The 26998-nt window shown below is 47.2% G+C and overlaps 5 protein-coding genes across 5 annotated transcripts; 2 read left to right on the top strand and 3 right to left on the bottom strand.

Moving 5' to 3' along the window:
* On the bottom strand, nucleotides 1999-4841 carry LOC8054815 (histone-lysine N-methyltransferase family member SUVH9). Its single transcript, XM_002444496.2, has one exon. It carries the CDS (start codon nucleotides 4410-4412, stop codon nucleotides 2412-2414), a length of 2001 nt encoding a protein of 666 aa, XP_002444541.1. The 5' UTR covers nucleotides 4413-4841; the 3' UTR covers nucleotides 1999-2411.
* Nucleotides 9165-11798, bottom strand: LOC8056921 (ABC transporter G family member 4). The gene has a single exon (XM_002444495.2). The coding sequence runs from the start codon at nucleotides 11437-11439 to the stop codon at nucleotides 9541-9543; it is 1899 nt and encodes a 632-aa protein (XP_002444540.1). The 5' UTR covers nucleotides 11440-11798; the 3' UTR covers nucleotides 9165-9540.
* LOC8056920 (monothiol glutaredoxin-S10) lies at nucleotides 15213-18127 on the top strand. The gene is made up of 5 exons (XM_002445613.2): nucleotides 15213-15472; nucleotides 15584-15657; nucleotides 16730-16804; nucleotides 17077-17103; nucleotides 17883-18127. Exons 1-5 carry the CDS (start codon nucleotides 15213-15215, stop codon nucleotides 17957-17959), a joined length of 513 nt encoding a protein of 170 aa, XP_002445658.1. The 3' UTR covers nucleotides 17960-18127.
* On the top strand, nucleotides 18308-20107 carry LOC8054814 (GDSL esterase/lipase LTL1). The gene has a single exon (XM_021464648.1). The coding sequence runs from the start codon at nucleotides 18816-18818 to the stop codon at nucleotides 19959-19961; it is 1146 nt and encodes a 381-aa protein (XP_021320323.1). The 5' UTR covers nucleotides 18308-18815; the 3' UTR covers nucleotides 19962-20107.
* LOC8054813 (bifunctional TH2 protein, mitochondrial) lies at nucleotides 20146-25387 on the bottom strand. The gene is made up of 6 exons (XM_002444494.2): nucleotides 24863-25387; nucleotides 24640-24748; nucleotides 22056-22343; nucleotides 21523-21934; nucleotides 21132-21401; nucleotides 20146-20970 (listed from the first exon to the last, which is right to left on the bottom strand). The coding sequence occupies exons 1-6, from the start codon at nucleotides 25237-25239 to the stop codon at nucleotides 20546-20548; spliced, it is 1881 nt and encodes a 626-aa protein (XP_002444539.2). The 5' UTR covers nucleotides 25240-25387; the 3' UTR covers nucleotides 20146-20545.

Raw genomic sequence — 26998 nt, 5'->3', positions numbered from 1 at the left:
ACAGCTAGAGAATAATTTTCTAGACAAATCTTTTGAACCTAATTAGTGCATGATGGGGCAATATTTGTCAGATAAAACGAAAATACTACCGTACCTATTAAATTTTAACACCTCCAACCAAACACTCCTAAGCCATCACGGTGGTAGCGATTGCTCCCAGTAAAATTGTTGCATGGGCTGCCAACAATTACAAGTCAAACCCACTTATTTTTCTCATAATTGACTCAAGCCAATCGGAGGTTATATCCTTAGGGCAGTCCCAATGGAAGAAACTAGTCACGATTTTCATAACAGCCACATCAGCAAGAAACCAACTATAGAAATCATATCACACAATGCATGTTTCTATCCTTAATAAATGTTTTCTGTCTCTCTCTCCTAAAGTCCATCGCCATGCTCCTTAGCCGCAGCACATTTGCTCGCTAGGAGCCAAGCGAGCCTCCACGGACGATCAGAGATTCAGAGAGTAGCGTCTTCCTCCTCAGTTGGCCTCCACCTTGCCATCGGAGGCCGCAGCAAAAACGAACGGCGAGTGGCCTGGGCGGCGGCGACCACGACCTCGCCATGGAGCGCGCCGTCGAGGCAAGGGACTAGGCGACCATGACCTCGCCACAGAGAGCACCATCGCGACCTGCACCTCGCCATGGATGGTCGCGTCCACGGACAGCGTCGTCGAGCGTCGAGGCAACGGACCACGACCTCATCACGCAGAGCGCCGTCGTGACCTGCACCTCGCCATGGATGGCTGCATGTCCTATGGCCAGCGTCCACCTCACCATGGAGAGCGCCGTCAAGGCAGAGGCCAGGCCACCGGCAGCGCGGCCAGCGCGGCGTATGCGAACGTGAGTGGCGTTGGTGATAGCGATGCGGTCTGCGGACGACGCGAGCGACCTGTAGACGGTGGCGTGGCTTGAGCGACGGCGGCGCGACAACGAATGCAGAGGAGGAAGTCTCATCGCGGGCCCATCGATAGAAATCACTCGTTTCCTCCCAACGGCAAACCAGCGGTTTCTTCGTGCATTGGATGACGAGTAGACGTGGTTTCTCATCTGAGAAACGATTTCTTCATATTTCCCTCTCTTTCTTCATTAATTAGATTGTCACGTCAGATTTTTGCTGAGTTGACAAGATAATTAATAGAGATAGAAACCACCATTAATATACCATTGGACTGCCCTTACATCAGCGATTTCAATCAATGTTCCTGATTGGGTTTGATCCCACCAGGCTTTCAAGACACTCCTGTTTACTTTAGATATCTCAACAGAGATCCCAGACTTGGGCAGAGCTGTCTCAGAGAGAACGTTCATGCCATTGCCATTTGGAAACATCTCCGTTAGTCCATTTGGAAACATGGTAAGCATTTGTATCCGCTTGGAATGAGTTACCTAGAGATCTGTACCTCTTAGTCCTGCTGATTCCCTTGGTATTGGTCCTTTGGAAAACCAAGCAAAAACTCTACTTCATCAGGCTTAAGAGGAGCAACTCTGTCTCGACCACTTGTCAAAAAAAAAAAAAAAAAAAACTCTGTCTCGACCAACCCCGACCAAATTCCACTTCCTACACTGTTCAAAGACATATTTCTAAACTGCTCGACATGGTGGGTTAAAAATGTCTTCTTGTGTGTTGTGTGATGTGTCCCATGAGGGCCACCACTGCTTGGTAGAGCGAAAGGCAAGTATCGTCTCGGAGAAAAATAAAATGGACCCTAGGCATCAAGTGTCGTCTCATAACTACACCCGGAATCTATATCTAAGTTCATAGTAAAAAACTATTTATCGAGTAGAAAAGCCAAAACGTCTTATAGTACTTCCTATCCTCAGGAGTCATTGAGTCAGGACTACACCCAGAATCTATCTATAATATCTAACTCGACATCATTCAAACAGCATGGCGTCCCAGACCCTGTGAACAGGACTGGTTACAAACCCTCTCAGTACTACCAATCAAGTGATTCATGCTCACAAAGGACTCAGATATGCATGCAAATTGTCCAGATTGAGGGTTTTACACAAAGCAAACAAATCCCAAAATAAAGCAGCTGCTCATTCATGTAACTAACACAGGGTAAGTTCACAAACATTCACAATACATGGTTGCTAAACATACAGTCTTTCTGTGCCAGCCATTAACCATATCAACACTAGTAAAACAGATTTAGCATGCCTTTTGCAGGTAAGCCCTATAAATGAAGCAAGGATTAGTGACAACAACAGAAATATGAGCACCTTTTGATACTCTGTCACTCTGAATTCTAGAATTTAACTATTGAAGGGTGCAAACTAGGGCAAAACTAAACCAGTGTATCATGTATGGTTATTATTCCCCCCAAAAAAAAAATCGTCGCCTACGCTATCATCCAAAAAGTCTAGTAAGCCTGCCTTCCCCACATTGATGCCTCAGAACCAGCATCAGATTGCACTCAACTCCATATCAATTCCATAGTCAATGCTCAGCTCACGCATGGGTGGGATGGTCTCCATGGCAAAAACCATCAGGTGAGGGAACGACTCGTCCTCATTGCCACGCAATACAAACTGAAGAAACACATTAGGTGTGCAGCTGTGGCTAATGTAGCAGGCCACATTCCTCTTATGTGACACATCAAGAACATAACCTGGTCCTGCAAACTTTGCAAACTGGAGTCTCTTCATGTTTGGTTCCACAGCCGAGGCGTCTCCCCACTCCTTCCATCGCTCTGGAAACCTCCTTGGATCGATGATGCTGCGACCCTCCAATGCACTGCCTGGCTGATCATCCATAACAACCACATGCCCAGTGTACTCACACACAAACGCTCCCGGCTGTATCAAGTCAAGCGCCCTGACACCCCAGCCTGTCTCAATGGAGCGGAACACCTCCAGCCGGTGCTTCATCCCTCGCTGCGTCACACGGTTCACGCAGGTCATGGGGCACCCACACAGAGCACCGCATTCATACACCACCGGTCTCCCCATCACCAGAATGTCATCCTCAGTATACACTGGCTCTCCACCGTTCTTCCTCTCACATCTGCACTTGGAGCCACAGCCCCCCGCGCAATGGCAGCCGCCGTGCTGCTTGACTGGCACGTGCGCTGGCCGCACTGGAAACTCAGGTTGGGCAATGTACTCAAATAGCAGGGGAGACCTGTCATTGTCCACCTTGTTGCAGACAGGGACGCGAAGAAGCTCAGCCCCCTTGGAGAGGTCGAGGGAGATGTACCTTGGCGGGCGGATTCTGGCGTCCATGGACTCCTTGAGCAGCTTGGCGGTGTGCCAGGTCTTGCTGGCTAGGTCGTCCTGGCCGGGGAGACGCACAAGCTTGAACTTGCAGACGTCGTGGCCGGACTTGCCGGGGCCGAAGGTGGACTCAATGACCCTGTAGAGGCCGTCGTAGACATAGACCTTGCGGTGCGGACCTTGGTCGATGTCGTGGCCCCGGATGACGCGCACCTCCACGCCGTAGAGGTAGCTGTTGTGGAGCGCAAGGTTGCCGCGCTCAAGCGTCTGGTTGGCGTGGTGGTCGACGCGGTTGCGCTGGCGGCCGCCGCTGCCGGTATAGACGAGGACGTCGCCGGTGTCCTCGTCGTCAAGGTACCCTCCGGAGGAGACGATGCTAGTGGCGACGGGGTCGCCCTCGTTGAGGAGGCTGCCGGGGATGTAGCCGATGCCGGCCTGAGGCATGGTGTGGAGGCCGACGACGCAGATCTCGGCGCGGTAGTAGAAGGCGTCGCCGACGAAGACGCCGGGGATATCGCCGACGATGCGGACCTCGCGGTGGAGCCAGTGGCCAGCGGAGAGCATCTGCCTGGAGGCGCGGAGGTCATGGCGGTTGCGGACGCCGCTGGAGGTCTCCTGGCGCTGGTAGGTGCTGCGGAGCGCCTCGAAGGTGAGGCGCGCGCGGCGGACGAGGGCGCGGTAGCGGAGATGGTCCGCGGGGCTGAGGTGGGTGGCGCGCACCACCTCAGTGGAGGCGCGCGCGCGCTTCTTGGAGCTGGAGGGGTTGGATCCGCCGCCTGCGCCTGGTTCTCGTTGCAGCTGCGTCCGCAACTCCTTCTGAGGGGGAGGAGGCGGAGGAAGGACTCGTGCAAGGGATGCGGCGGCGGCGGCGGCGGAGGAGGAGGAGGAGGAGGAAGAGGGGGGGCGGAGACTGGCGGCGAGGGCTTCGAGGTGGAGCTGGGATTGGCGAAGGCAGCGAGCGAAGTAGGGATCGTCGTCGGGGGAAGGAGCAAGCTCCCGGTGGAGAACCTGGCAGAGCTCCGGGGTGAGCGCCAGCATCAGCGCCGCCGACCGTTCTGCGATGGGGGCGGGGGTTTGCGCAGGGGTTGGGCCGTCGGGATCGGGTTTGGGGATGATGGGGAATTGCGAGAGAAGATGATCGATCTGCGGCGGCGGCGGCGGAGGAGGAGGAGGAGGAGGAGAGGTCTCCATTGCCGAGGGCCGGCTTCGCCTGGTCGGTCCCCTTTCCCCTTTCTTCTCCGCCTCCCTCTCTCTCCGGTCAGGTGTTGCGGGTGTCCGAGCGGCGTGAAAGCCGCGGCCCTGTCTGGTCTGGAATCTGGCTGGATGCGGATGGGGTGGAGGGGTGGACACTGCACTGCACACAATGACACGCAACGAGCCAATGACGCAAGCACGGCCGTGCGGCTTCTCCACTACAATGACACAACTCGAGTACGTGATACGAGTACTTGCGATTCCCCAGAATGTCCAAAGAGAATCAGTGCTTGCCTACGAGGGCTTCTTCGTGCTTATATTTGCAATCCCACGGAATTTCCAAAGAGAACTAGTGCTAGCCGAAAACTAAGGCCTTGTTTAGTTTCAAAAAATTTTGAAAAATCGATATTGTAGCACTTTCGTTTGTATTTGACAAATATTATCCAATCATGAACTAACTAAGCTTAAAAGATTCGTCTCGTCAATTCCGACCAAACTGTGTAATTAGTTTCTATTTTTGTCTATATTTAATACTCCATGCATGCATCTAAAGATTCGATGTGACGGAGAATCTGAAAAATTTTGCAAAATTTTTTGGGAACTAAACAAGGCCTAAGGTAATTGAACTTGTTTGCGTCTGAAACGTCATGACTGAAAATACCGTTCGACTGATTTGTTATAAGAGAAAAATAATGCTGCCAAATTTAGCAGATAAGTTTAAGCGAAGAGGCTCAATATTTAGTTAGCACAGGAGTCTAAGAATCCGGATTTAAAAAATTCTGCACATACACCTTGCACAACATTTTACACACACAAAAAAACACAGCACCTCTTCTTCCACAACTCTAGTGACCCCTCCTCCCCCCCCCCCCCCCCCCCCGCGCCACCACCACCGTCTCCGCGCAGCAAGCTACAGTTCACCAGAGCATCACAGTCACAGCCACGACCGTGACCTTGGATCTCCTGTGAAACCCTAGCTTGACTACGGCACCAACCTTCTCCCCCTCTACCCTCCTGTCGCCACCATAATTGAAGCTTCCCCTGTCCCGACCTAGCCCGACTACCCCTACAGCCGTCGGCTCCCCTAAACCGCCCGTCGATCATCCCCACCACCTAGCCTACATGCCTCTCCCAATTGGCCATTCTATAATCCGCCGGAGTTGGAAGAGATGATAAGGAGAGCTTCTTGGAACCCTAGATAGCAGATTCGGGAGGAGGAGAGAGAGGAGAGAGGAGGAGACCTACCTAGCACAGATCTGCCGCCGCCGTCGCCGGATTTGGGAGAACGGGAGAGGAGGAGGCCAACCTGGCACATATCCACCACCGACGTTGCCAGATTTGGCACAATAAGGAGAGAGGAGTAGACCTACCTGACATAGATCCACCGCCACTGCCATCGTCGCCAGATCTGGAAGGACAAGGAGAGAGAGGAGGAGGCCTACCTAGCACAGATCCACCGCCGCTAGATATGGGAGGACGAGGAGAGAGGAGGAGGCCTACCTGGCACAGATCCGCTACCGCCGCCGCCGTCAGATCCGGCGGATCCGCCGTAGCATCAGTCATGCCCACGCACAAGGAGGTGGTGAGCGCGGGCGTAGGCATGGGGAGGCGTTGGGGTGTGGGTGTGGGAAGAGGGTCGCCGGTGAAGTGCTCATCGAGAGAGAGAGAGAGAGAGAGAGAGAGAGAGAGAGAGAGAGAGAGAGAGAGAGAGAGAGAGAGAGGGCAGCGGGTGTCAGGATGAGGTGTGCGGGCAACGGGCGTTGGGGTATGTGGGCTGAAGCCTCACATCCAGCGCGTTTACATTTTTGTATTTCCAAAAAAAAAATCCTAGGATCCTATATTGCCATCTAAGGGTGTGTTTGGTATATTGAACTCTTTCTTATTTTGAAGAGAATTAGAAAAATCACAGCCAAACAGCACACCACAAAATCACAATATTTTACCGACGAACATGAAACCACGAAAAGGTAGTTTCACATCATCTAATTCATCCATCTCACAACATTTTTTCTAATTAATTCTTTTTAGGCATATACAAGTTAAAAAAGTTGTATTTAAGTAGTTCTTGGTCCACAAAAGAAATAAAAATCTTAAAGCATATTTTCATTTATTTAATTTTGTATATTTTTTTAATCCAAATCCAGCACCTACAACAAATGGTTTAGTAACTTTTTAGCATTGCTCTTTTCCTCAAAAAATTTTAGTAATATGATCCCGATTTTAGCCTGGGAAGGGAAAGAAGCAAAACAGATAGGCCCAAAAATTCCAGCGTTTCATCAGCCCATATAATGAATGGAATTGCTCTTTTCCTTTTCTAAAGAACCGGAAGCCAAGAGGTGTGCACGTGCATTCAAATTGGTGATATGCAAATATGGAACACTCAGCTTTAAGAAAACACTGCTGAGAGTTTTAGGAACTTTTATCGTAATACAAAATTCCTTGTATGTTGATTTTTTTTATTAAAAAAACTTAGGAAGATGCTGAAATGTGTTAAAAGTATAATCAAGCACAATTAATTTTGTAATACCTTACTTAGGCCTCTAATATTTTGAGGATGTCACATTAGTAGTGATGCCAAATTATTTATTTTTTATGAAACATTCCTACCTTAGTTTGTTTATCAATTTGGTAAAATAAGAAATGAGTTAACAAATGTTTCCTAATTATTTTTTCCCTAGGAACGTTGCATTCGTGCTGATTATATTTATTTATTCAGTGAAAAACGAATTACACAATCTGACTAAGCCTCACAAATAGATGTTATCTATTTTCTAAAGTAAAAGTTTGAAAGATTGCTTTAAAATCTAGTTTTCAAAATGGTTCGAATTTGAGTTTTGAAAATGTATTTTCAATATGTTACAAATTATGTTTGAAAAAGGGTATCAAAATACTTTATTTTGGTTGAAAAATCTGGCTTCAAAATATTTAAAGTGGTCATTGAAAACAAGGTTCAAAAAAATATTACAAGAGCCTTAAAAAAATCTCAAAATAACTTCTCCAAAGATATGTTAAACAGTACACAAAACGAGGTTTAAGAATATGTTTGAAAAAAAGATTGAAAATATAATTTGTTGAAATCTATTTTGAAATAGGTTTAGAAATTAGTTGCAGAATTATAAAACCTGGTGGGCCAAAACTATCTAAACAATCTCAGACCAAATTCCTTTATTCTTTCCTTTCTCTTTCGTTTCCCTTTTTTTTTTGGAGAAACTTTCATTTCCATTTTGTCCCAACCATCCTCTCCACCTGGGCCGAAAGCTCCCCAAGCCCACCTCCGTCCCTCTCCCATAGACCAAGGCCGACAACTCCCTCTCCCCGTGGGCCCCAGCCCAGAAGCCGCGCCGGCCCGCTCAGGAGCCCAGTTCCTCCCTCTCCCCGCCTCCGCTTGAACCTTGACCCGTTTCATCCGGCCCACTCCACCCGCGCCCCCCCTCTCTCCCCGCGTGGCGTGGAGCCAGCCCATCCCGCCTCCCCTCTCACACGCCACCGACACGCGGGCCCCACCGTCAGCTCCCTCCCATGCCACGCCACCGACAAGCGGGGCCCGCCCGTCATCTTCTACCTCCCGCCCCGCCGGCTCCGATCTCCTTCTCCCATCCTTCCTGCTTTGCTGCTCAGGAATCCGGACGGGATTCCGAGTTTCCGACCACCGACCGCAACGCCGAGCCCACCCGCGATCACCGCGCGCGCATTTGTACTTCCCCCTTCCTCCTCTGCTTGTCCCATTTCCATGAATCGCGAGCGAATGGCCGCCATTGACGGATGCTCGGCACCAGCTCCCGATATCTTCGCGACTGCAGCCAACTGCGCTGAATTTTTTTCCCGAGGCGCGCATGAAGTGAAACTAACGCGGTGTGGGGTGTGTCATGTGTGGGTGTGGCTCTGAAGGCATGCATGATCAGGCGTCACGCGTGTCGTCTTGCCCTCTATCCCAGGACAAAAGAGGGTTTACATGCGACAGCAGCAGCAACCAAGAACCCGTGAAAGTAACCGACGAAACCGCCTAGCCATCTGCATCATCGTTCTAGCTAGCTGTCAGATATGCATGCATGAGATAACTATATCTATGCATGCTCCGATTCGTGTATACCATGTAGTAGTTAGGAATTAGGATTTTTTGTGAGGCTGGGAGAGATGCGATCTTGTTGCATTTAGCATATTTGCAGGTGTGCCATCGTGTACGACTGGCTGTGCTTCAACCTCCCACAGCAAGTCCCAACTCGCCATGCATCTCTCTCCACATCTTTATATAGCTACTAGTACAGCGTTTTTTATAGGTAATACAAACTGTCATGTGTCACACTCAACGGCATATATAGTGAGTCTATCAGTATATTATCCGATCTATGCATGATCCACCAAAACATACCTTGCTCCATTGATCAGATACTGATTGTGTGTGATCCGTCCGTCCGTCGTGTGGTGTGGATGGATTATGACATGGGTTTTCCAAATTATGGTTATCAACAGCGCCAGCACTGTGCTTGATACTTATTATTATGTCAGCTAAAAAAACATGTCTGCTAGTCACATTTTGATATCGGAAGGTGTATTTTTTTTCTTTTCTTATTACTTGCGTGCTTGCTCGGTTTTACTTGCAACCAGAGATGAAAAATAACTTTACTCATTTTCTTAGAAAAATATAGGCAGATGAAACATGCAGCCAAACAGATTCAAAATACAAGTAACAAAGATCAGATAAAATTAACATAAAGATAAAACTTATCTTTAACAACTCCAACCATCATAGATAAATATATATTCATATATATACGACTCATCAGACCCGAGTCCCAATCAATGAATCAATCAATTAATAACAAGAAAGACAAAATTTATATATTTGATAAGTCAACACATTGTTCACCCATCCATCGATCATATCATCACACTTATAAAGGAGTTTTATCTTCACAATTTACATCAGTATATGACAGCGTAATTACTACATACTAGTTAATATCACCTTTCTTCATGGCCTTCTCCAAAGTTGGCAATTTGACATACCTCTGCTGGCTAAAGTTGTTTGCATGCGTACATGCACGTGTTCACACGCACGTACAGTCAGGCAAGCGCAACCGATGTTTGCCGGCCGGCGGCCGCTGAGACCTCATCTTCTCAATTCTCATCTCTTAGCCCTGGACGCTCGCCGGCTGAGCACCACCCAGTAAAGCACCCGGTACAGAAGGAAGAAGCCGAACAGAACCTGCACGCCGGTCCACCGCTCCTCTGCCGTGAGCCCCTTCTCCACCAGAACGTCGCGCCCAGTCTCCAAACACTCGCTGCCGTCGGCGGCGCCGCCGCCGCCGACCACGCCGCCGAAGCACCGGTTCGCGGCGCACGTGTACTCGTTCGCCAGCAGCGCGTCCAGCGCGTACTTGTAGGGCGACGCGTAGTGCATGAACACCCAGTACGACGGCATGCTCCCGCGCGACAGGAAGTAGCCGGAGAAGAGGAAGAACCCCGCCAGCGACACGGACACCAGAGACATCCCCGCGATGTAGTCCGGCGCGAACGAGCTCACGAAGAGCACGAACGAGTTGGCCGTCAGCACCACCGCCCACACCACCAGGACGAACGCCGCGAAGGCTCCCGCCGACGAGCAGAGCCCCACGAGGAAGTAGACGCACACGGAGTAGAGCAGCGCCACCGCGAGAAGGTAGGGCAGGAACACGAGCGTGGCCGCCGCCACGTGCGACGACAGCCGGTACAGCCCCGCCGCCGTCTCCGCCAGGACGATGGGCCGCTCCGTCACGAACGTCGGCAGCGTCTCGGTGGTGGAGGTCAGCAGGAACGTGAGCGTGAAGGCGAACAGGCCCAGCCGCTTGTGCGCGCCGGCCTCGCCGTAGCCTGCGTGGATGTAGATCGTGCCCAGCAGCGTGCCCACCAGCACCGCCTCTAGGAAGTTTGTCAGAAGCAGCTGCTTGCTCCGGTACACCACCTTCCACGCCCTCTTGTACAGCACCACCAGCTCGTGCAGCCTCGACGACGGCGAACAACTACCAGTAGACGACGACGACGACGGCGAGTTGAGTTCTTGCGTCGTCTTCGTCGTCTTGGGTTCAGGGGTAGAGGGGGTGGTGGGATGAGGGAGCTGGTCGAGGACCTCAAGCGCGAACTCGAGTGGGTTGAGCTGCGCGGGGACGACGAGGCCGTGGGAGAGGAGGGCGGCGTCGAGGGACGCGAGGGAACCGTGGTGGAGGACGGTGCCACGGGAGAGGAGGAGCAGGCAGTCCACAGCGGAGAGGAGGCGCGCGCTGGGCTGGTGGATGGAAAGCACCACCGTGGTGCCACGGGCGGCCGCGACGGCGCGGAGGCAGCTGACGACGACATGCGCCGACGAGGAGTCTAGCCCGGACGTCGGCTCGTCGAGGAGGAGCACCGCGGGGTCGCGCAGGAGGACGAGACCGATCGACACGCGCCGGCGCTCGCCGCCGGAGAGCCGCGCGGGGGAGACCCGCGTGTGCGCGACGTGGGCGAGCCTGAGGTCGTCGAGGAGCGCGGCGACCGCGGCCGAGGCGGCGGACGCGGAGTCCGGGCGCAGCAGCGACGCGGCGAACGCGAAGGTCTCGGAGACGGTGAGCAGGTCGAGCGCGACGTCCGCCTGGGGCACGTGCGCCGACAGCCTGCGGAACGACGACGTGGACCGCAGCGGCGCGCCGTTGAGCAGCAGCCGCCCCTGCGCCGGCGCCGTGCGCGTGGCGAGGATGTCGAGCAGCGTCGACTTGCCCGCGCCGCTCGGACCCACGACGGCCAGGATCTCCCCGGCCCGAGCCGTCAGGGACACGTCGCGGAGGATGTAGTCCGGCGGCGCCGGGGACGCGCCGCACGGCTTCAGGAGATGCGCGACGAGCGACCGCGGCGCGGCGGCTGGCTTGGCGTAGTAGATGTTCCGCGCGGCGAGCTCGTACGTGACCTTCTTCTTGTTGTTGGGTGGTGGAGACGTCGTCGGAGATGGAGGCGATGATGCGTCGTCGTCGGCATTGTTCGGTTCTTCCGTGACAGTAGTAGTGGTGGTTGCCATTGTGGTGAAGCGAAGGAGCTCGAGAGGGAGTGTGCCAGAGGAAGATGTGTGTAATGTACTCTACTCCCGCGCACGGCTTGGACGGTTGGACGACCCCGGGCGCGCGTGGGATTCCGACCCGTGACCACGGCGGCGGCCCTGCAATGCATGCAAGCCGTTCATCCCGAGAGCGGATTCGCCGGACCCATCAACAGATCAAGGGAGTCGAGATCTTGCGCGACTGCAGCCAGACGTACTGCACTGAATTTTTTGGCGAGGCGCGCGTGAAGTGAAACAAAATTTTATTTACGAGGGCGGTGTGGCGCCTGAAGGCATTGCATGTTGATGCGTCACGAGCGTCGTCTTGCCTCTACAGTCTACACACGACGACGAGTGCCAAACTGTCCCAGGACAAACAGAGTTCACGAGACACTCGATCAGACAAAGAGAGTACAGCAGCAGCAGCCAAGGACCCGTGAAAGTAACGGACGAAACCGCCTAGCCCTCAGGCCGCGTCATCGTTCTCTGTCATCCACATGATATGGTCAGAGGATGCATGAGATAATTATCTATGCTCCGATTCGTATATACTACTATGTATGTAGCTGGGACTTGTTGTGAGGCTGGAAATGATGCGATCTTGTTGCAGGTGGTGGCCATCGTGTACGACTGGCTGTGCTTCCACTCCAGCAGGTCCCAACTCTCCATATCTCCATCTTTTATATAGCTACTAGTACAGTGTTTTTCGTAAAACTGCCTTCGGTACGTGAGAGTGCAAACTGTCATGCGTCACACCCGGCAGCCTAGTGACTCTATCAGTATATATTTTCCGATCCATGCATGATCTATCATCAATACCTGGCTTGCTCCATTGATCATCAGTTACTGATTGAGGTGAGCGCTCATGTGGATGGAGATGAGCTGTTTTTTCCCCCAATTATATAGGTTATGATCAGTAGTGCGGCACTGGCCTTGCTACTTATGCCAGCTAAGAAAAAACGTTAACATGCCTGTTATTCGCATTTTAATCAGAAAGTGTACTTTTTTTTTAATTCTCAAAGTGTACTTTTTCTTATTGCTTGCATGTTTGTTCGGTTTTACTGTAAATGCGATCAGATATCAACATTAACGTTACCCATTTTCTTAGTTAAATATACGATATAGACATAGATATAGAATACATCGATATAGATATATAGAAGTAGATATAGATACCAACTATATGTAGACACCCAATGTATGCAATTTTGAGCATGAATCTCTACCATATGAAATTAGGATTCAAGGAAGAAAATAGGATATGTATTTACATGAACTATGTGCCTTGACCTATATTCACATGAGCTATGATGAACAAATCGAGTTAAAAAGGCTATTCGATTTATTGACATGCGGGGATCAATCCAACTAAACCTCTAGATGTAAAGATAGAAAAGTAGAGATAAAGATATATTCATGACATACATCTCACAAAGATTATTATTATAAGGACCTCTATGAAATGTACTCTTCTGTTCGCTGGTCTGAAAAGTCATGGCTGAAATTACTGTTGCTAATTTATTGTGTGAGAAAAACACTGCTTATTTTTGTTTTATGTTCCATATTAAACACTTGGCGAACCTTATTTTTGTTTGATGCTCCATATTAAACACTTGGCGAGCACGTATTAGCACAAGGAAGCTAGTTTCTATAAGGCATGTCCTAACCAGTATTAACCTTTATTTTTCTTTTTTCGCACATGACCAGCACATCTGGCACAACCGCACAAGGACGCCAAGTTCAGCTGCTTGTGCTTGTAAGCTTTTTTTTTCGACAGACATAGTTTGAATGTTTATCAAAGCACAGTACGACATGAACTAAACAGGCCCATAGATTACTGGTCATGCCAGGCCCGGCCCTGGAGGGTGCGAGCTGGGCTGCCGCACTGGGCCCTTGAGGCCAGGGGGCCCAACCCCAAATATGTAGGTAGTAGTAGTGTTTCCTTCTTTCTATGGCCCATAAGGAATAGCTGAACAAGGCGTACGAGATTGACTCCGTGTGGGGATGAAAACGGTACATATATTTTCTGACCGTATTTAAGAGTGAATTCGTTTAAAGAAATTTAGATCTGTCTGTATCCGGGTCCGAATATTCAACATCCGATATCGTTATCGTATATTTATGATATCGACATCTAATCCTATCTTATCCGACATGGTTAACATTATCCGTATTCGAATCCAAATCCGACCAAAAATATGAAAACAAATATAATATCAATGATATCCGTCCGTATCTAATTCGTTTTCACCGCTTCCTCGTCTGTGACTCGCCGATTCCCGTGCCCTTCACCGCAGGGTCACGACTCCGTTCGAGGTTGCAAGTAGAGATGGCAACGGGTACGTACCCGACGGGTAGTGGCCACCCGTACCCGCACCCGCACCCGCGAAGTCTAAATTTTAACCGTCGGGTTACCCGTACCCGCACACGGGTAGGAAAATGATTCCATACCCGCACCCGCGGGTAATTTCTACCCGACGGGTAACCCGCACCCGCTAGTATACCCGAAAATTACATATAAATATCATATATTTACACAAAGAAAATCATACTAAGCCTCCAACAAGTTACAAACTAATATTCATATGACAATATCAAATTCATATACATATATATTAGGGGAGTTTAGTTGGATTTAGACCAAAATAGGCTAAAATAACAAGGGTGGTTAGTTATTTTGACGGGTATTTTTTACCCGCGGGTAGGCGGGTATAGGTAGTAAACACCCACACCCGTACCCGCATACCCGATGGGTATAGGATCTTGCCCAATAACATACCCACGGGTAGAAAATTCATTCCATACCCGTCTCTTTATCGGGTAAAACCCGTCGGGTACTCGGGTTTCGGGTACCCGTTGCCATCTTGAGTTGCGAGCAGTGATCTTCGCGAATCGCGACTCCCGTCTCGTCTCGTACGAGTGTGAGCGGGCACTGACTCCATCCATTGTCGCTTCTGGCTTTGACTCTTCGTGTACGGAGGTAAGAAGTTGGCCCTTGGCTCTAAGCGGCCAAGCCCCTCTAATCACCCCAAAATCTTTATTATTTAATCTTTATCCTCTTTTAGATTTGGGATTTAGGAATTCCATATAGTGCAGCTGTCAGCATTTTTTAATTACATACTACTTTCTGCTAGTCAGCAGTATTTTTCTCTCACAATAAATCAACATATTTCAGCCATGATATTTGAGACCAACGAACAGGCTTGCCCAAAAAATATGCATCCGGAAGTGAGAAAAAAAGAAGGATAGAGTTCTTGAAAGAATCACAAAGACTATTCATAAATCTTTTAAGAGCAATATAAGCACTTGTTTCATAAGAATGTTTTTTTATATATACACTTATTAGAAACATCATTATAATATTATTCGAGATTATTAGAATTGTATTAAGGGATCCATCGTGGTAGCTTCGCTCCAAATCTATAAATTGACAGGGCCGGGCCTGGGTCATGCTGTCAGCTGTGGATCGTTTTTACGGTCCATTGAAAAACACATAGTAATCACGACCTGTTATGCAGAAGTTTCACAAAAATCAAAACTTTGCACGGGCTGGGCTAGAGGCCTAGTGCTGTGGATGAGGAATGCTTTGGGGGCTTCAAAGCCCAGCCCACGAAGGGGATCCATCCAATCCCATTCAGAGTCGGGTTGTTGCTCAAAAGAGAAAAAAAAATCAGAGTCGGGTCGCGTGTCGTGGCCGGAGGAGACACAATCGAGAGGACTCGAGGGAGATTCCGCCAGGCCATCGCCGGGCTCAGATGCCGCCGCCGCAGTCGGGCATGGCCCTCTGCCGCCTTCCCACGGCCACCGTTGGCCTTCCGCTTTCTCTCCCCTGTTTGCTATCTCGGCCCCGCATGTCCCTCGCCGCACGTCGCGCCAGGGCCGTCGCCGCCAGGGCCTCCTCCTCCTCCTCCTCCTCTCCATCACCGGACTCTTCCTTCGGTTCGCGGATGGAGGATTCCGTCAAGAAGACGGTGGCCGACAACCCCGTTGTCATCTACTCCAAGTCATGGTGCTCGTAAGATTAATAGCCCCAACTGAACCAAACCTAGCATTCATTCATTGTTAGCTTCGATTCGCCGTCACCTCATCTGATTGACTGATTCCGTGCTATGCTCAACGTCGGCAGATATTCCATGGAGGTGAAGGCGCTCTTCAAGCGGATCGGTGTGCAGCCCCACGTCATCGAGCTCGACCATCTCGGTTCGTCCCCTTTTCCCCTTCATGTACTCTCTCTGGAACTGAGCTGAATACCACTCTTTAATTCAGATTCACTACGGGCTGTCATATATGAAATCGTGTATCATTACCATTGATTGTCCTACCGTGCTATACCCCATGTCCGTGGGCAATCAGGTGGCAATGTTACTGAATCATTTTTGTGACTTTGAGATGGAGATGTTTTCTGCTGTTCAAACTCTATGGTTTCTTTAGCTGCATCCCTATAAATGTTTTATCAAGTATATACAAACATGAGAAGGTGCTCTTGCACACCCAACACCATCGGCAATTGACAATCTCTATTGCCAAAGCTTTATATCAGGTGTAGGTTGAAATTTACCTAGCCTGAACCTGTGAAAGCACAACATCCCATCAGAAATGAGCATCGATGTCTTGTGGCTTGTGATTCTCCTTGTCCTACCATGGACACCATCAACACCCGCGTATTTGATGCTGCCTTTCATGTTCAGTTGGCCAAATGTGCTATGGCCAAACCCATTTTTTACCCTGTGTGATATAAATGTGTGGTAGTTGTGCACTGTTTTTGTGCCTCATGGAATGTGTTTGAATGTCATACACAGTTTTTTGTTCAGGCTCCTCTCCTCTCATTCTCCACTTTGCCAACCAGTTATATGGTCTTTCAGAACCCACATGTTCATAGTTGCATTTGATTTTCTTCTTCGTCACCATCAGCTACAAATCCTATAACATGCAAAAGCACTACCAGTTGAACAGTAGCTTGAACTATTGCATAGACTTGTTTTACTCGTACCAGACAATGCATTTGGCATGCTCATAGGCACAAGGGACTTCAGCATACTTTTCTATATTCCTATGCGTTTTGAGTGTGCTAGTGAAGCTGGCCATGTCAGCATATCTAAATGTACCCTCACTATGCTTGTGTTTTTGTGTTTTACTAAGTCCATGACCTGAAGGTTTGTGATTTTTTGGTAGATATTTCGTACTGAAAACAAGAAACAGTGTAGTAATGTAGTGATTCTATATCAATTTTCATGTTGATGTTCTTATGCAACTGATAGCTAATCCCTTTCAGGTGCTCAAGGACCACAACTACAAAAGGTATTAGAGAGGCTGACTGGACAGACTACTGTTCCTAATGTTTTCATCGGTATGCCAACTTCTCCTTTCTCACTGTCATTTTTACTGTCTAGCCTAGCTTTTTTTTTTCTTTTGTTCATGACTCGGTAGCAAAATCACTCAATGATTTTTCGTATCAAGTAGGGATTTTTACAGTTCGTGCCCCTAAGTGCCGATACCAATACTTGTGTGTTGTGTCCCATTTATAGTTTGTTACTGCATGGAAATTAATTCATGCACGTATCTTATTTTGATCTACATTGTATGACTCATTCTTTAAATAATTGTTTTGTTTTATTCCAGGTGGAAAGCATGTTGGTGGCTGTACAGGTATTATACATGTGTTCTTTGTTGAATGCTTGTCAATCTTTAAGTTTTATACTGCATATATAATACATACAATGTGGCAAATGATGATGTCCACCTGTAGACTAAATGAGAGTGTATGTAACCTCATAATATTTTTCATGTGCAAGCTATTCCTGCTACATGAGCAGGGGTGAAGCTAGATTAGAAGCATACTCCACTGTGTATATTAAGAAATCTATACAATTTTCCTCAAACGTGAAACATGTGCAATTGTAGAAGTACCACATGGTAAAATTGAGTCAACTACTAGCACTTTTTTCCTTCACCCTGGTGCATCTGCACTTGGGCAAGTAAACATGGCTTTGCCCCTGTATTTGAGAGGTCAATTGCAATTCAACTTACCCAAAGATGCATATTCTTCTAACACTAGGAAGATAATTAAAGCAAAGGCCATTCCATCTTAAATTTCTTCTATGCACAACACTAGAAAGATAATGAAAGCAAATTGCCATCTCTAGGACTATAATGGAAGCAAATAGGTCATCCATCTTCAAGCTTTGCTTTGTATAGCTACGCTATGACTGCATCTGCATTACAAGGTGGGCTGTGACTCTGCGAGAATTACATGTGTTTCCTAAGCAGTTAGCATCTGCCAGAGCATGCTGCAAAGGCAGCAGATACTGGACATTAGTGTTTCCCTAGCTTGTTACTAAAATCACAGTACCCTGTTTTTCTATTGAAGAAAAGAAAAGAAAACTGTAGTTTGTTACTAAAGTCAGCGCCATATTCTTATGTTGTAGATACTGTGAAGCTGTATCGCAAGGGGGAGCTAGCTAGCATGCTATCGGACTTGGATATCAACATTAACAACTCATGACAAGTTTGAGCATGTTCTACAAGGATGGATTCGGCTTGAGAGGCTTGGGCAGCCCTGTATTGAGTTTTTAATTGTTGCAGATCCATTATGCCGGCATGGAAAAAAAAACTGGTGTCCTTTACACATTTTTGTTTGGTACCCCAATTAAATCATTTAATTTGACCATTATATGCACATTGCTAGAAAGAAAAGCGCACGAACTCGAAAATGTTGTGTCCTTGGCAATTTGTTGCCCTTTTTTTTTCCCCCAAGCACATATATATTTCAAAGCATGGAGTGCTATGATGTGCGGTACGTGCCGTGGAGTAAGAGCAGGTAGCTGAAGCTCCCAGTCACTTTTGGTGAGTTTGACTGAGCCCGTGTTGCTGCCTGTGATTTCTGGAGTAAACATTTACCACCACTGCCCCGAAGCTAGAAAATGAATGGCCTGAAAAATGACTGCCGGAGCTAGACAATGAATGGCCTGAAAAATGCGTTGGTGTAGGGTTTGTTACGCAAGGACAGGGCGGCGTGTACGCAGCCGCGGTTACAGGCGGAGGATCCTCGTACTCCTTTTTCTCCTTCAGGTAGCGTTGCATTCACAAGACTCAGGCACAGTGTGGTTGAACTTCCCCAAGAGCCGACCGGCGCGGCTGCTGCTGCTGCTGCTGCTGCTGCTGCTGCCATGCCACCCTTCAAGGATGCATGGACAGATCGATGGATCACTAGACTAGCTACAGCAATGCGTTATAAATAGGGACCCCCGCCATGGAATGCAATTCAGTGCAGTGCAGCAGCTCCATCAGCAGTGTCCCCATTTCTTCTTCCTAGGCGTCCCGCAGCCCGCTGAACAGCGAAGAAGCAGAGCATCACCAGAATGCATTCCATTGCAGCCACCGCGTGCTTCCTCCTCGCCCTCCTGCAGGTGCGCCCAGCCACGGTCACGGCCACGGCCACCCCGCCGCGCGCCTTCTTCGTCTTCGGCGACTCGCTGGTGGACAGCGGCAACAACAACTACCTGGCCACGACGGCGCGCGCCGACTCGCCGCCCTACGGCCTGGACTACCCGACGCACCGCGCCACGGGCCGCTTCTCCAACGGCAAGAACGTGCCGGACATCATCAGCGAGTACCTGGGCGCGGAGCCGGCGCTGCCGTACCTGAGCCCTGACCTCGACGGGCACAAGCTGCTGGTGGGCGCCAACTTCGCGTCGGCGGGCGTCGGCATCCTCAACGACACGGGCGTCCAGTTCGCCAACATCATCCGCATCCAGAAGCAGCTCCGGTACTTCCGGCAGTACCAGAGCCGCGTGGGCGCGCTCATCGGCGGCGACGCCACGGCGCGCCTCGTCCGCGGCGCGCTCGTGCTCATCACCCTGGGCGGCAACGACTTCATCAACAACTACTACCTGGTGCCCTTCTCCGCGCGGTCCCGGGAGTTCGCGCTGCCGGACTACGTGCGCTACGTCGTGTCCGAGTACGCCAAGGTGCTGCGCCAGCTCTACGCGCTGGGCGCGCGCCGGGTGCTCGTCACGGGGTCCGGCCCGCTCGGGTGCGCGCCCGCCGAGCTGGCGCTGATGCGGCCGGGCAGCCGCGCCGGGGAGTGCAGCGCCGAGCTGCAGCGCGCCGCCGCGCTCTACAACCCGCAGCTCGTGGGGATGATCAAGGGCGTCAACGCCGAGCTCGGCGCCGACGTCTTCGTCGCCGTCAACGCGTACCGGATGCACATGGACTTCATCTCCGACCCGGCCGCCTACGGCTTCGTCACCTCCAAGGTCGCGTGCTGCGGCCAGGGACCCTACAATGGCCTGGGGCTCTGCACCGCTGTCTCCAACGTCTGCCCGGACCGCAGCGTCTACGCCTTCTGGGACAACTTCCACCCCACGGAGAAGGCCAACCGAATCATCGTCAGCCAGTTCATGGACGGCACCCAGGAGTACATGCACCCGCTCAACCTCAGCACCATCCTCGCCGTCGACGCCCGCGCCGCCGCCGCCGCCGATGCCGCTGCAACCTGCAACTAATTGCATACGAAAACAGACGAGATTCATGTCATATATTACGCACCCAGCCGAACCCCAAGTAGCATGCATTGGGCCCTAGTACTAGTACGCAAGTACGGTTCCTGCTGAGAATCTGAAATAAAAAATGAGCTGTAGTTCATCATTCAGAGTAAGCGTAAACATATATGCAGCCAGACATCAAGCAAGCGCGCAGCAATCTTATCACATTTAATTTATTGCCAATTTAAAAACAAATCTCTAAATATATGCAGTCGTCGTTACACTTGGACTTGGGATATATACCACTCTATATTTATACTGTAGTTGCTGCAGTATAATGCCAGCAACCACCCAGAAATTAGTCCCAAATGGAATAAGGACGAATCAATGAAACATTGATCACAATTCGTGGGGTACATACTTGACCCATTCCACACCACAAACTGGTATTGGTATTCATTCATACATACTGGTAGCCAGAATTGACATGTGGCTTTCATAAAATGACCACATTGGGGATTCACGTATCATGTGCATCAGCATCAACCGGCAAAAGTGTTTGCTTCTTAAGGGGAAAAAAATGGAGAAAAGAAGCAGAACATCCATCAGCTGAAATCACTTCCCAGTATGAAGGCGTGTATTTCTGACCAGCTAGAAACTGTATAAAGGACTCCAGACCGTGCCTTCAACACGGAAGCATCTTCCTCTGTCAGTTGCCTCTGCTTATCTACTAGACCAGGGAACAATGGGACAAAAGAAACACCAAACTGTTTGCCCACTCTACGCAAGATTGTGCTTGACCCAATGACGATACCAATATCTGCCTCCAATAAGCAGAGCAAATCTCCAACTGAATCTCCAATATAAACAGACAGGGATGGCACTGTACTGTCAACGTCGCTTCTGATGCTCTTGAACTTTTCAACTTTGTCTAGCGGAGACTGCATCTTTCTGTCAATCTCACCAGTTGAAACAGATTCCTCAAAGGCAAACTCATTCGAATGTATGTTCAAACCATCCAGACAACCGGCTGCATGAAGGCATGACAATGCAAAGGAAAGTAACTACCAGTTAAGAACGGTCTATTCAAAACAAACTTGAGATGTTGATTCTTAGCTTATAGCAACAACACAGGCTAGCAAATTAGCTTAATCGTGGTGGTGTCATTGTCATCAGAGAAAGAAAGAATACCTGATGAGAAGGCGGATCTTATAAGTTCTGCACACCAGCAATAGGAAAGAATATGGATATCCAAATTGAGGTTCTCCCTTGTTTTTACAATCTTCTGAAAGAAATTTTTACAGCCACCTTGGAGAATAAGCCGCTCCCCAGCTTTCCTGATGTCTTCTACATTCATTCCCCTCAGGACACCAGAGTCAACAACCCTAGAATTTGCAAGCTTCTCAAAATCAGCTAGCACCTCCAGGCCTTTATACAGTTTATCATAATCTAGTGACTTTGCTGTAATAAGTAAAAGAAAAAAAACACAAACAATCATTAAATCATTCAGGCGTGGCATATCTACTATTGCAGGATCACAAACCAATAGAAACAAAGCAAATAGAGGCCATGATGCACATACACTCTTCTGGAGGAAGTAGTCTTTCCATGCATTCCTCATACTCTTCCATGTATTGCTTAGAGAGCATGTTCCACGAATTTCTCAGGTCTCCTGATTTTGTACGGTCAAGGTTATTATCATTCCCACTTTGACTTGCCTTTTGGAATGACAAAATTGCAATCTCCGCCAAAATGGCAGATGAATCAACAACAGTGCATGTCAAATCAAAATCAGAAAAGATCAAGAGCTTATATTTTGGATCACAATATCTTGAAAGTGGAGCCACAACAGGTTGGTCTACAAGCTGAGCAGAAAAGAACTCCACTTCCAGTTTCATAGCTTGCTGGTAGAGCTTGCCAATAATCTCAAGCTCCTCACCAGTTAATGACACACTTAGTTTGTCTAGCAATTCTTCTATTTGGAGTGCATTGTCCTGTGGAAGAGAGGGTAAAACGAGAGATGATTCAGCACATGAACCAATTGCATTGAAACATGAGCCAGTACTACAGTAAAATGTAGGAGCACTGATGTATAGAAAGATGATAATTCTATACCTCAAAATCACTGGATGCATATGTGTTAATCCATTTCTTGTATGGGTGATTTTCATCTTGTTTAAGGAAAGCCATGAGTTCTTTGCCTAGATATGCATAAAGCCTCATGCATGGAGTCATGGCCCCAACAGTGTATGCAGCAATTTTAGTCTTCTCAAATGGAGTAACCATTTTGTCAGAACCTTTTGTACCATCAACTTTTCCAGCCGCTGTTGCAAGTAGGAAATCAGTGTACTTGGTTGTAGCTGCGCTTGGAGGTATCTCTTTGGTAGGATCAACTCCCCACTCCTGCAAATCGAATAGACAGGAGGATACCCGATTGAGTTTTTTTTTTAAGTTGGGAAGAGGATTAGTTAGCAATTATTGAATCCGAGAGGACAGATGAAGTTCAGTTTTAAGGACAGTAGATATATCTCTAGCAACTTGTACAATACATCAGCTGGTAAGCATTTTTTCCATATAAAAATGCATGACAAGGATATATTAGAAGTGTTTGCTTAAGTTCTCTCAGTTTAGGGCTAAAATCATGAGTGAAATGATTCTTCCATCCGTCTTTTTTTTCTTCCCAAAGTGTCCCCGCACCTTTACCTGTCATGTATGTGACCTGGACTTTTTTTACCACATTCCTCCAGAATCTCCCTGCCTCCCTCTTGATTTTTCTGTGACCGTGTTCCACTTGATTTTTCTCTCTCCATGCGGTCCTCTTTTTTACCTTTTTTTTCTTTCCGACTTTTCTTTCACCTCCATACTACTCCCTCAGTTCCAAATTATAAGTCACTTTGACTTTTTTGGTACATAGATTTTGCTATGAATCTAGACATATGTTATATGTAGATACATAGCAAAATTGATGTACCAAACAAGTCAAAGCGACTTATAATTTGGAACTGAGGAAGTACTACTCTTTTTACCACTTCCCCCATCACACATGCCTTCCACTCGTATTTTCATGTGTGTTCCACCTCCGTACTCCTATTTTTTTACCGGTTTTTCCCATCACGCGTACCTCCCACCCCTGTTTTTTCAGGTGTGTGTTCCTGCATAGCTGATTTTCTAAAAAATGGAAGGAGAATTTATAAAGATAAATAATAGAAATATAATAAATGTAAAAAAACAAAGTAAAAGGCAACATCACAAGACTTTGAACGTTGACCCTTCCCAACGAAAAAAGGATTCCCCATTAAATTATTGTTGCAGTTTTAATTATATGAACAAAACTTGTCATATTGGAACCTGGTTGAATAGATCGTCCAACTAATTATACAAATGGAAATTTAGAGCAGTTTATTGTCCAGTCCTCTATAAATAAACACTATGCCAAAACAGCACAAAGAATACACAAAATCGTCTCTAAAGCTCACAACCGTCCACTAGGATCCAACGGACCAATCTCTCTTCATGCCCGTACGAGTTGGAGTAGTGTGTCTAAGCACGGTGCGGAGTCTGATTCCAAAGGAAATTGGAATACGAACCGTTTAAATGATCTGCCACTCTCTCATGCACCAATACGAGTTAGAGCAGAGTGTTTAGCCATGGTGTGGAATCTGACCGCAAAACGAATTGGGAAACATGATGTGATCAATGATAAATCTCTAAATCTCCCATACTTATATGAGTTAGAGCAGCACGCATCTAGGAACAGTACGTTGCAAAATGCACAAGTATGTTTGCTAGTATTGGTACAAGGACTCAAGGGACATAAAAAAAAACCTCTTATGCAGTGAAATATCTGAAAACCGAAATGCCCTTAATAACAACAGGCAACAATTAGCAAGATTTTGAATTCAACAGTGTTAACATGCTAATAGAGATCTATTCAGTAGTAACCAGGTTAGGCTTACAAGTAATCTGAGGGTGGAAGGCAAAGGTACTAGTAAGAAGTGAAGACTAAAAAAGAAAAACAGTATGTGCAATAGTTCGTTTGGGGAGGAATGCATGGATTATGATCAACTTCTCACTCCGACAGATCAAATGGTCAAGGAAATGAAACAAATCCTAGAAAGGAAAATAATTTAATCATAATGCCAACAGAAAGGACAGACAATATTGAACTGATAGGACTATCTTATACATATACACTAAACCAAATTACAATTTTTTTAAAAAAACTATGCTGGATTGTAAGCATTTTGGGTATAGATGCAGGATTTTAAAGTGCAATACTGTAAAATAGGTGCACAGTACATATACACTAAACCAAATTACAATTTTTTAAAAAAAACTATGCTGGATTGTAAGCATTTTGGGTATAGATGCAGGATTTTAAAGTGACAAGAGCAAGCAGCAAAGTTGCATATGCACGGGACAATCAGGAATAATTAAGATACACAATCAAGATATATGTTAGTGTCAAACCTACAAGACGAATATGGGTGGTGTGGGGCAGTTGATTTATCTTTATTGAAATATAACAGATTAGTTTCATCAGTATTAGTGGTTTCCTAAAGGATCCATGTGTACATCCATCATGTTATAGGTTATAGCAGGATGCTAAGCTCAGCGGTGAAGCTTGGCCTGCAACGGCAAGCAACTAATCCATTCATTGGGTATTCCATGGGAAACATATGGGTGGGGAGAAAATGACCTGCAGAACGGAGGAGTGGAGGTTGAGCTCTTGGAGGATGGCCTTCCTGAGGTCGGCGATGGTGGCCCTGTCGTCATCATCGTCAGCGCAGTCCTCGGCCATTTCGTACCTGTATGATTGCGCCACGGGAGGAAAGGAAGAATGAGATCAGATCCAGTCCAGTCCTGGGGGTAGTTAGGCGAATCAAATCAGGCGGAATCAGGAAGGAGGGAATTGGGCTTACGCGCGAGCGAAGGCGCGAAGGAAGTGAGCGTCCTGCGCGATGTAGTGGCGGAAGACGTCGAGCCGCAAGTTGCCGGCGGCGAGGGAGAGGATGAAGGGCGTGTATGCGGCGAAGGCGGCCTCCCGCGTGGAGGCAGCGATCCAGAAGCGGCGGGCCGCCGAGCCCTCGGCAACGACCGCGGCGGATGCGGGAGAAGGAGATGACGCCATGGACCTTCTACCTTCGCCTGTCGACGACCAACAGGAGAAGGAGCTAGAGGTCGAGGGCGAGGGGGAGGGGGAGAAGGAGGGGAAGGAGGAGGAGGAGGAGGAGGAGGAGGAGACGAGAAGAGGACGTCGCAGCGGGAGGCGGAGGCGGAGGCGGCGGAGAACAAGCATGTATGTGTGCAGAGAAAGAGGAGGAGAAGGGGGAGGGGAGCCTCGCCGCCGGCCGGCCAATACTACCGCACTCACTGCTGCTACAAGACGACGAAGACGGGGACTCCAACCGGGCAGAAGTGGCCGGCAAATGGGAGCCTTTTTTCCCCTTTCTTCAAACCCAATATATAATTCTTCCTTATTTATAAATAAACCCAATACTCCTTCCATCCCAAATTATATAAGACATTCTAGGAATTTTAGATAATCAAAGCATTTTAAGTTTAACCAAAATTATATAATAAAATAATAATATTTAATGATATTAACTAAGTATCATTAGATTCTTTATTAATTATATTTTCATAGTAAGTATACTTATTTGATGTCATGATTTTTTATAATTTTTTCTATAATTTTAGTTAAATTTAAGATATTTTGACTATTCAAGATTCTTTAAATGTCTTATAATTTAAGATAATAAATAAAGTGCTAAATTCTCCTCTGATAAAAACAGGGATATTACATAGGGTATTTACATACATGATTTAATAGAGACTCATGTACAATCCCACTATAATTCTTCCTTATTTATAAACCAAATATATAATTCTTCCTTATATATAGTAATGAATTGCTAAATTCTTTCGTGAAGGAATCTAGAATACTCCTTCTATTCGAAATTATAAAACATTTTGGTTTTTCACATTTATAATTTTTACTACACACCTAGATATATGTTGTGTGTGTGTGTGTCTATATATATAATGAATCTTAAAATATTAAAATGTTTTATAATTTAAAATGTAGGAAGTATTTGGTAGGGAGATGAATATGAGAAAATAGCCTAGGTAATATATATTGATCTATTTTATCGGATCTGGCAGCCCAAAATAAAGTTGTAGTACTATGGTACTCCGTAGATATCTACAGACAACTAATTCAATGTATTGTATCAGAAATCGTTGTGATCTGACTTTCAAGTTAAAAGTAGAGTTGTTCCAATTTAAAACTGTGACTTGACCGCTCCTGGACGTGAGAGTTAAAGTGTCCTCAAAATGGGTCTTCTATATGGGTACTCTGTTGGAGGCTATAGATATTGTGTTGGAAATCTATTTTGGATTTGGGTTCCCAAATAGATCTCCTGTTAGCACATTTTATCAAACTAGTTTGGTTAGCACATTTTATCAAACCAAGTTTGTGTCAAAATTCTGGCGCCAAATTAAAAAAAATCATAAGTTTCTTATATATACATTGGGAGAGTAATTGTTTGGACGACAAGTTCTACCTCTTGAATACACTTGACACATTTGACTTTACACGGTTTTTTATGTATATATATCTTTAACCACTATAGTATTCAGAATATATATATATATATATATATATTCAATAATAATAATAATAATAATTTCTTCCCACTGTTTTTAAAAAATCCTAATATTGCCCTTAGCTTCGTAGGTTCACCTGTTTTTTTTTTCATGCACAATTCTGGCGGGCGTCGTGTTCGTTTCTTCTTCTTGTTTTTTTTCTTTTTTTATTTATGTTTTTTCCTGTCCTCTCTCTTTTTTTTCCGTCGAACGTGTTTCCGCGGACATCCATTATCTCTGTCTTTTTCAATTCTTTTTTCTTCTGTTCGTTCGGACAGTTGTTTTTTTCTTTTTTATTTTTTTTTTCATGTGTTTATTTCCCATAGATATCAAAAAAGAAGAATAAAAGTAACAATCTTCCAATTTTTTACTCTTCTCTATAAACAAGAAGAAATTCACCATCAAAATTT

Source organism: Sorghum bicolor, chromosome 7 (genome assembly GCF_000003195.3).
Source record: "Sorghum bicolor cultivar BTx623 chromosome 7, Sorghum_bicolor_NCBIv3, whole genome shotgun sequence".
NCBI classification, from domain to species: domain Eukaryota; kingdom Viridiplantae; phylum Streptophyta; class Magnoliopsida; order Poales; family Poaceae; genus Sorghum; species Sorghum bicolor.
The sequence above is the reverse complement of the archived record's forward strand: the minus strand, read 5'-3'. Positions and strand labels throughout refer to the sequence as shown.

Bases quoted from the DNA above. Each gene is read 5' to 3' on its own strand.
- LOC8054813 (XM_002444494.2), bottom strand. From the start codon at position 25,239: ATGCTTGTTCTCCGCCGCCTCCGCCTCCGCCTCCCGCTGCGACGTCCT. The intron at 24,749-24,862 runs GTAAGCCCAATT...GCAATCATACAG, and splicing joins CTTCGCGCCTTCGCTCGCGC to GTACGAAATGGCCGAGGACT. The intron at 20,971-21,131 runs GTATTCTTTCTT...GCCTTCATGCAG, and splicing joins AAGATCCGCCTTCTCATCAG to CCGGTTGTCTGGATGGTTTG.
- LOC8054814 (XM_021464648.1), top strand. From the start codon at position 18,816: ATGCATTCCATTGCAGCCACCGCGTGCTTCCTCCTCGCCCTCCTGCAG.
- LOC8056921 (XM_002444495.2), bottom strand. From the start codon at position 11,439: ATGGCAACCACCACTACTACTGTCACGGAAGAACCGAACAATGCCGAC.
- LOC8054815 (XM_002444496.2), bottom strand. From the start codon at position 4,412: ATGGAGACCTCTCCTCCTCCTCCTCCTCCTCCGCCGCCGCCGCCGCAG.
- LOC8056920 (XM_002445613.2), top strand. From the start codon at position 15,213: ATGCCGCCGCCGCAGTCGGGCATGGCCCTCTGCCGCCTTCCCACGGCC. The intron at 15,473-15,583 runs GTAAGATTAATA...CAACGTCGGCAG, and splicing joins TACTCCAAGTCATGGTGCTC to ATATTCCATGGAGGTGAAGG. The intron at 17,104-17,882 runs GTATTATACATG...CTTATGTTGTAG, and splicing joins GCATGTTGGTGGCTGTACAG to ATACTGTGAAGCTGTATCGC.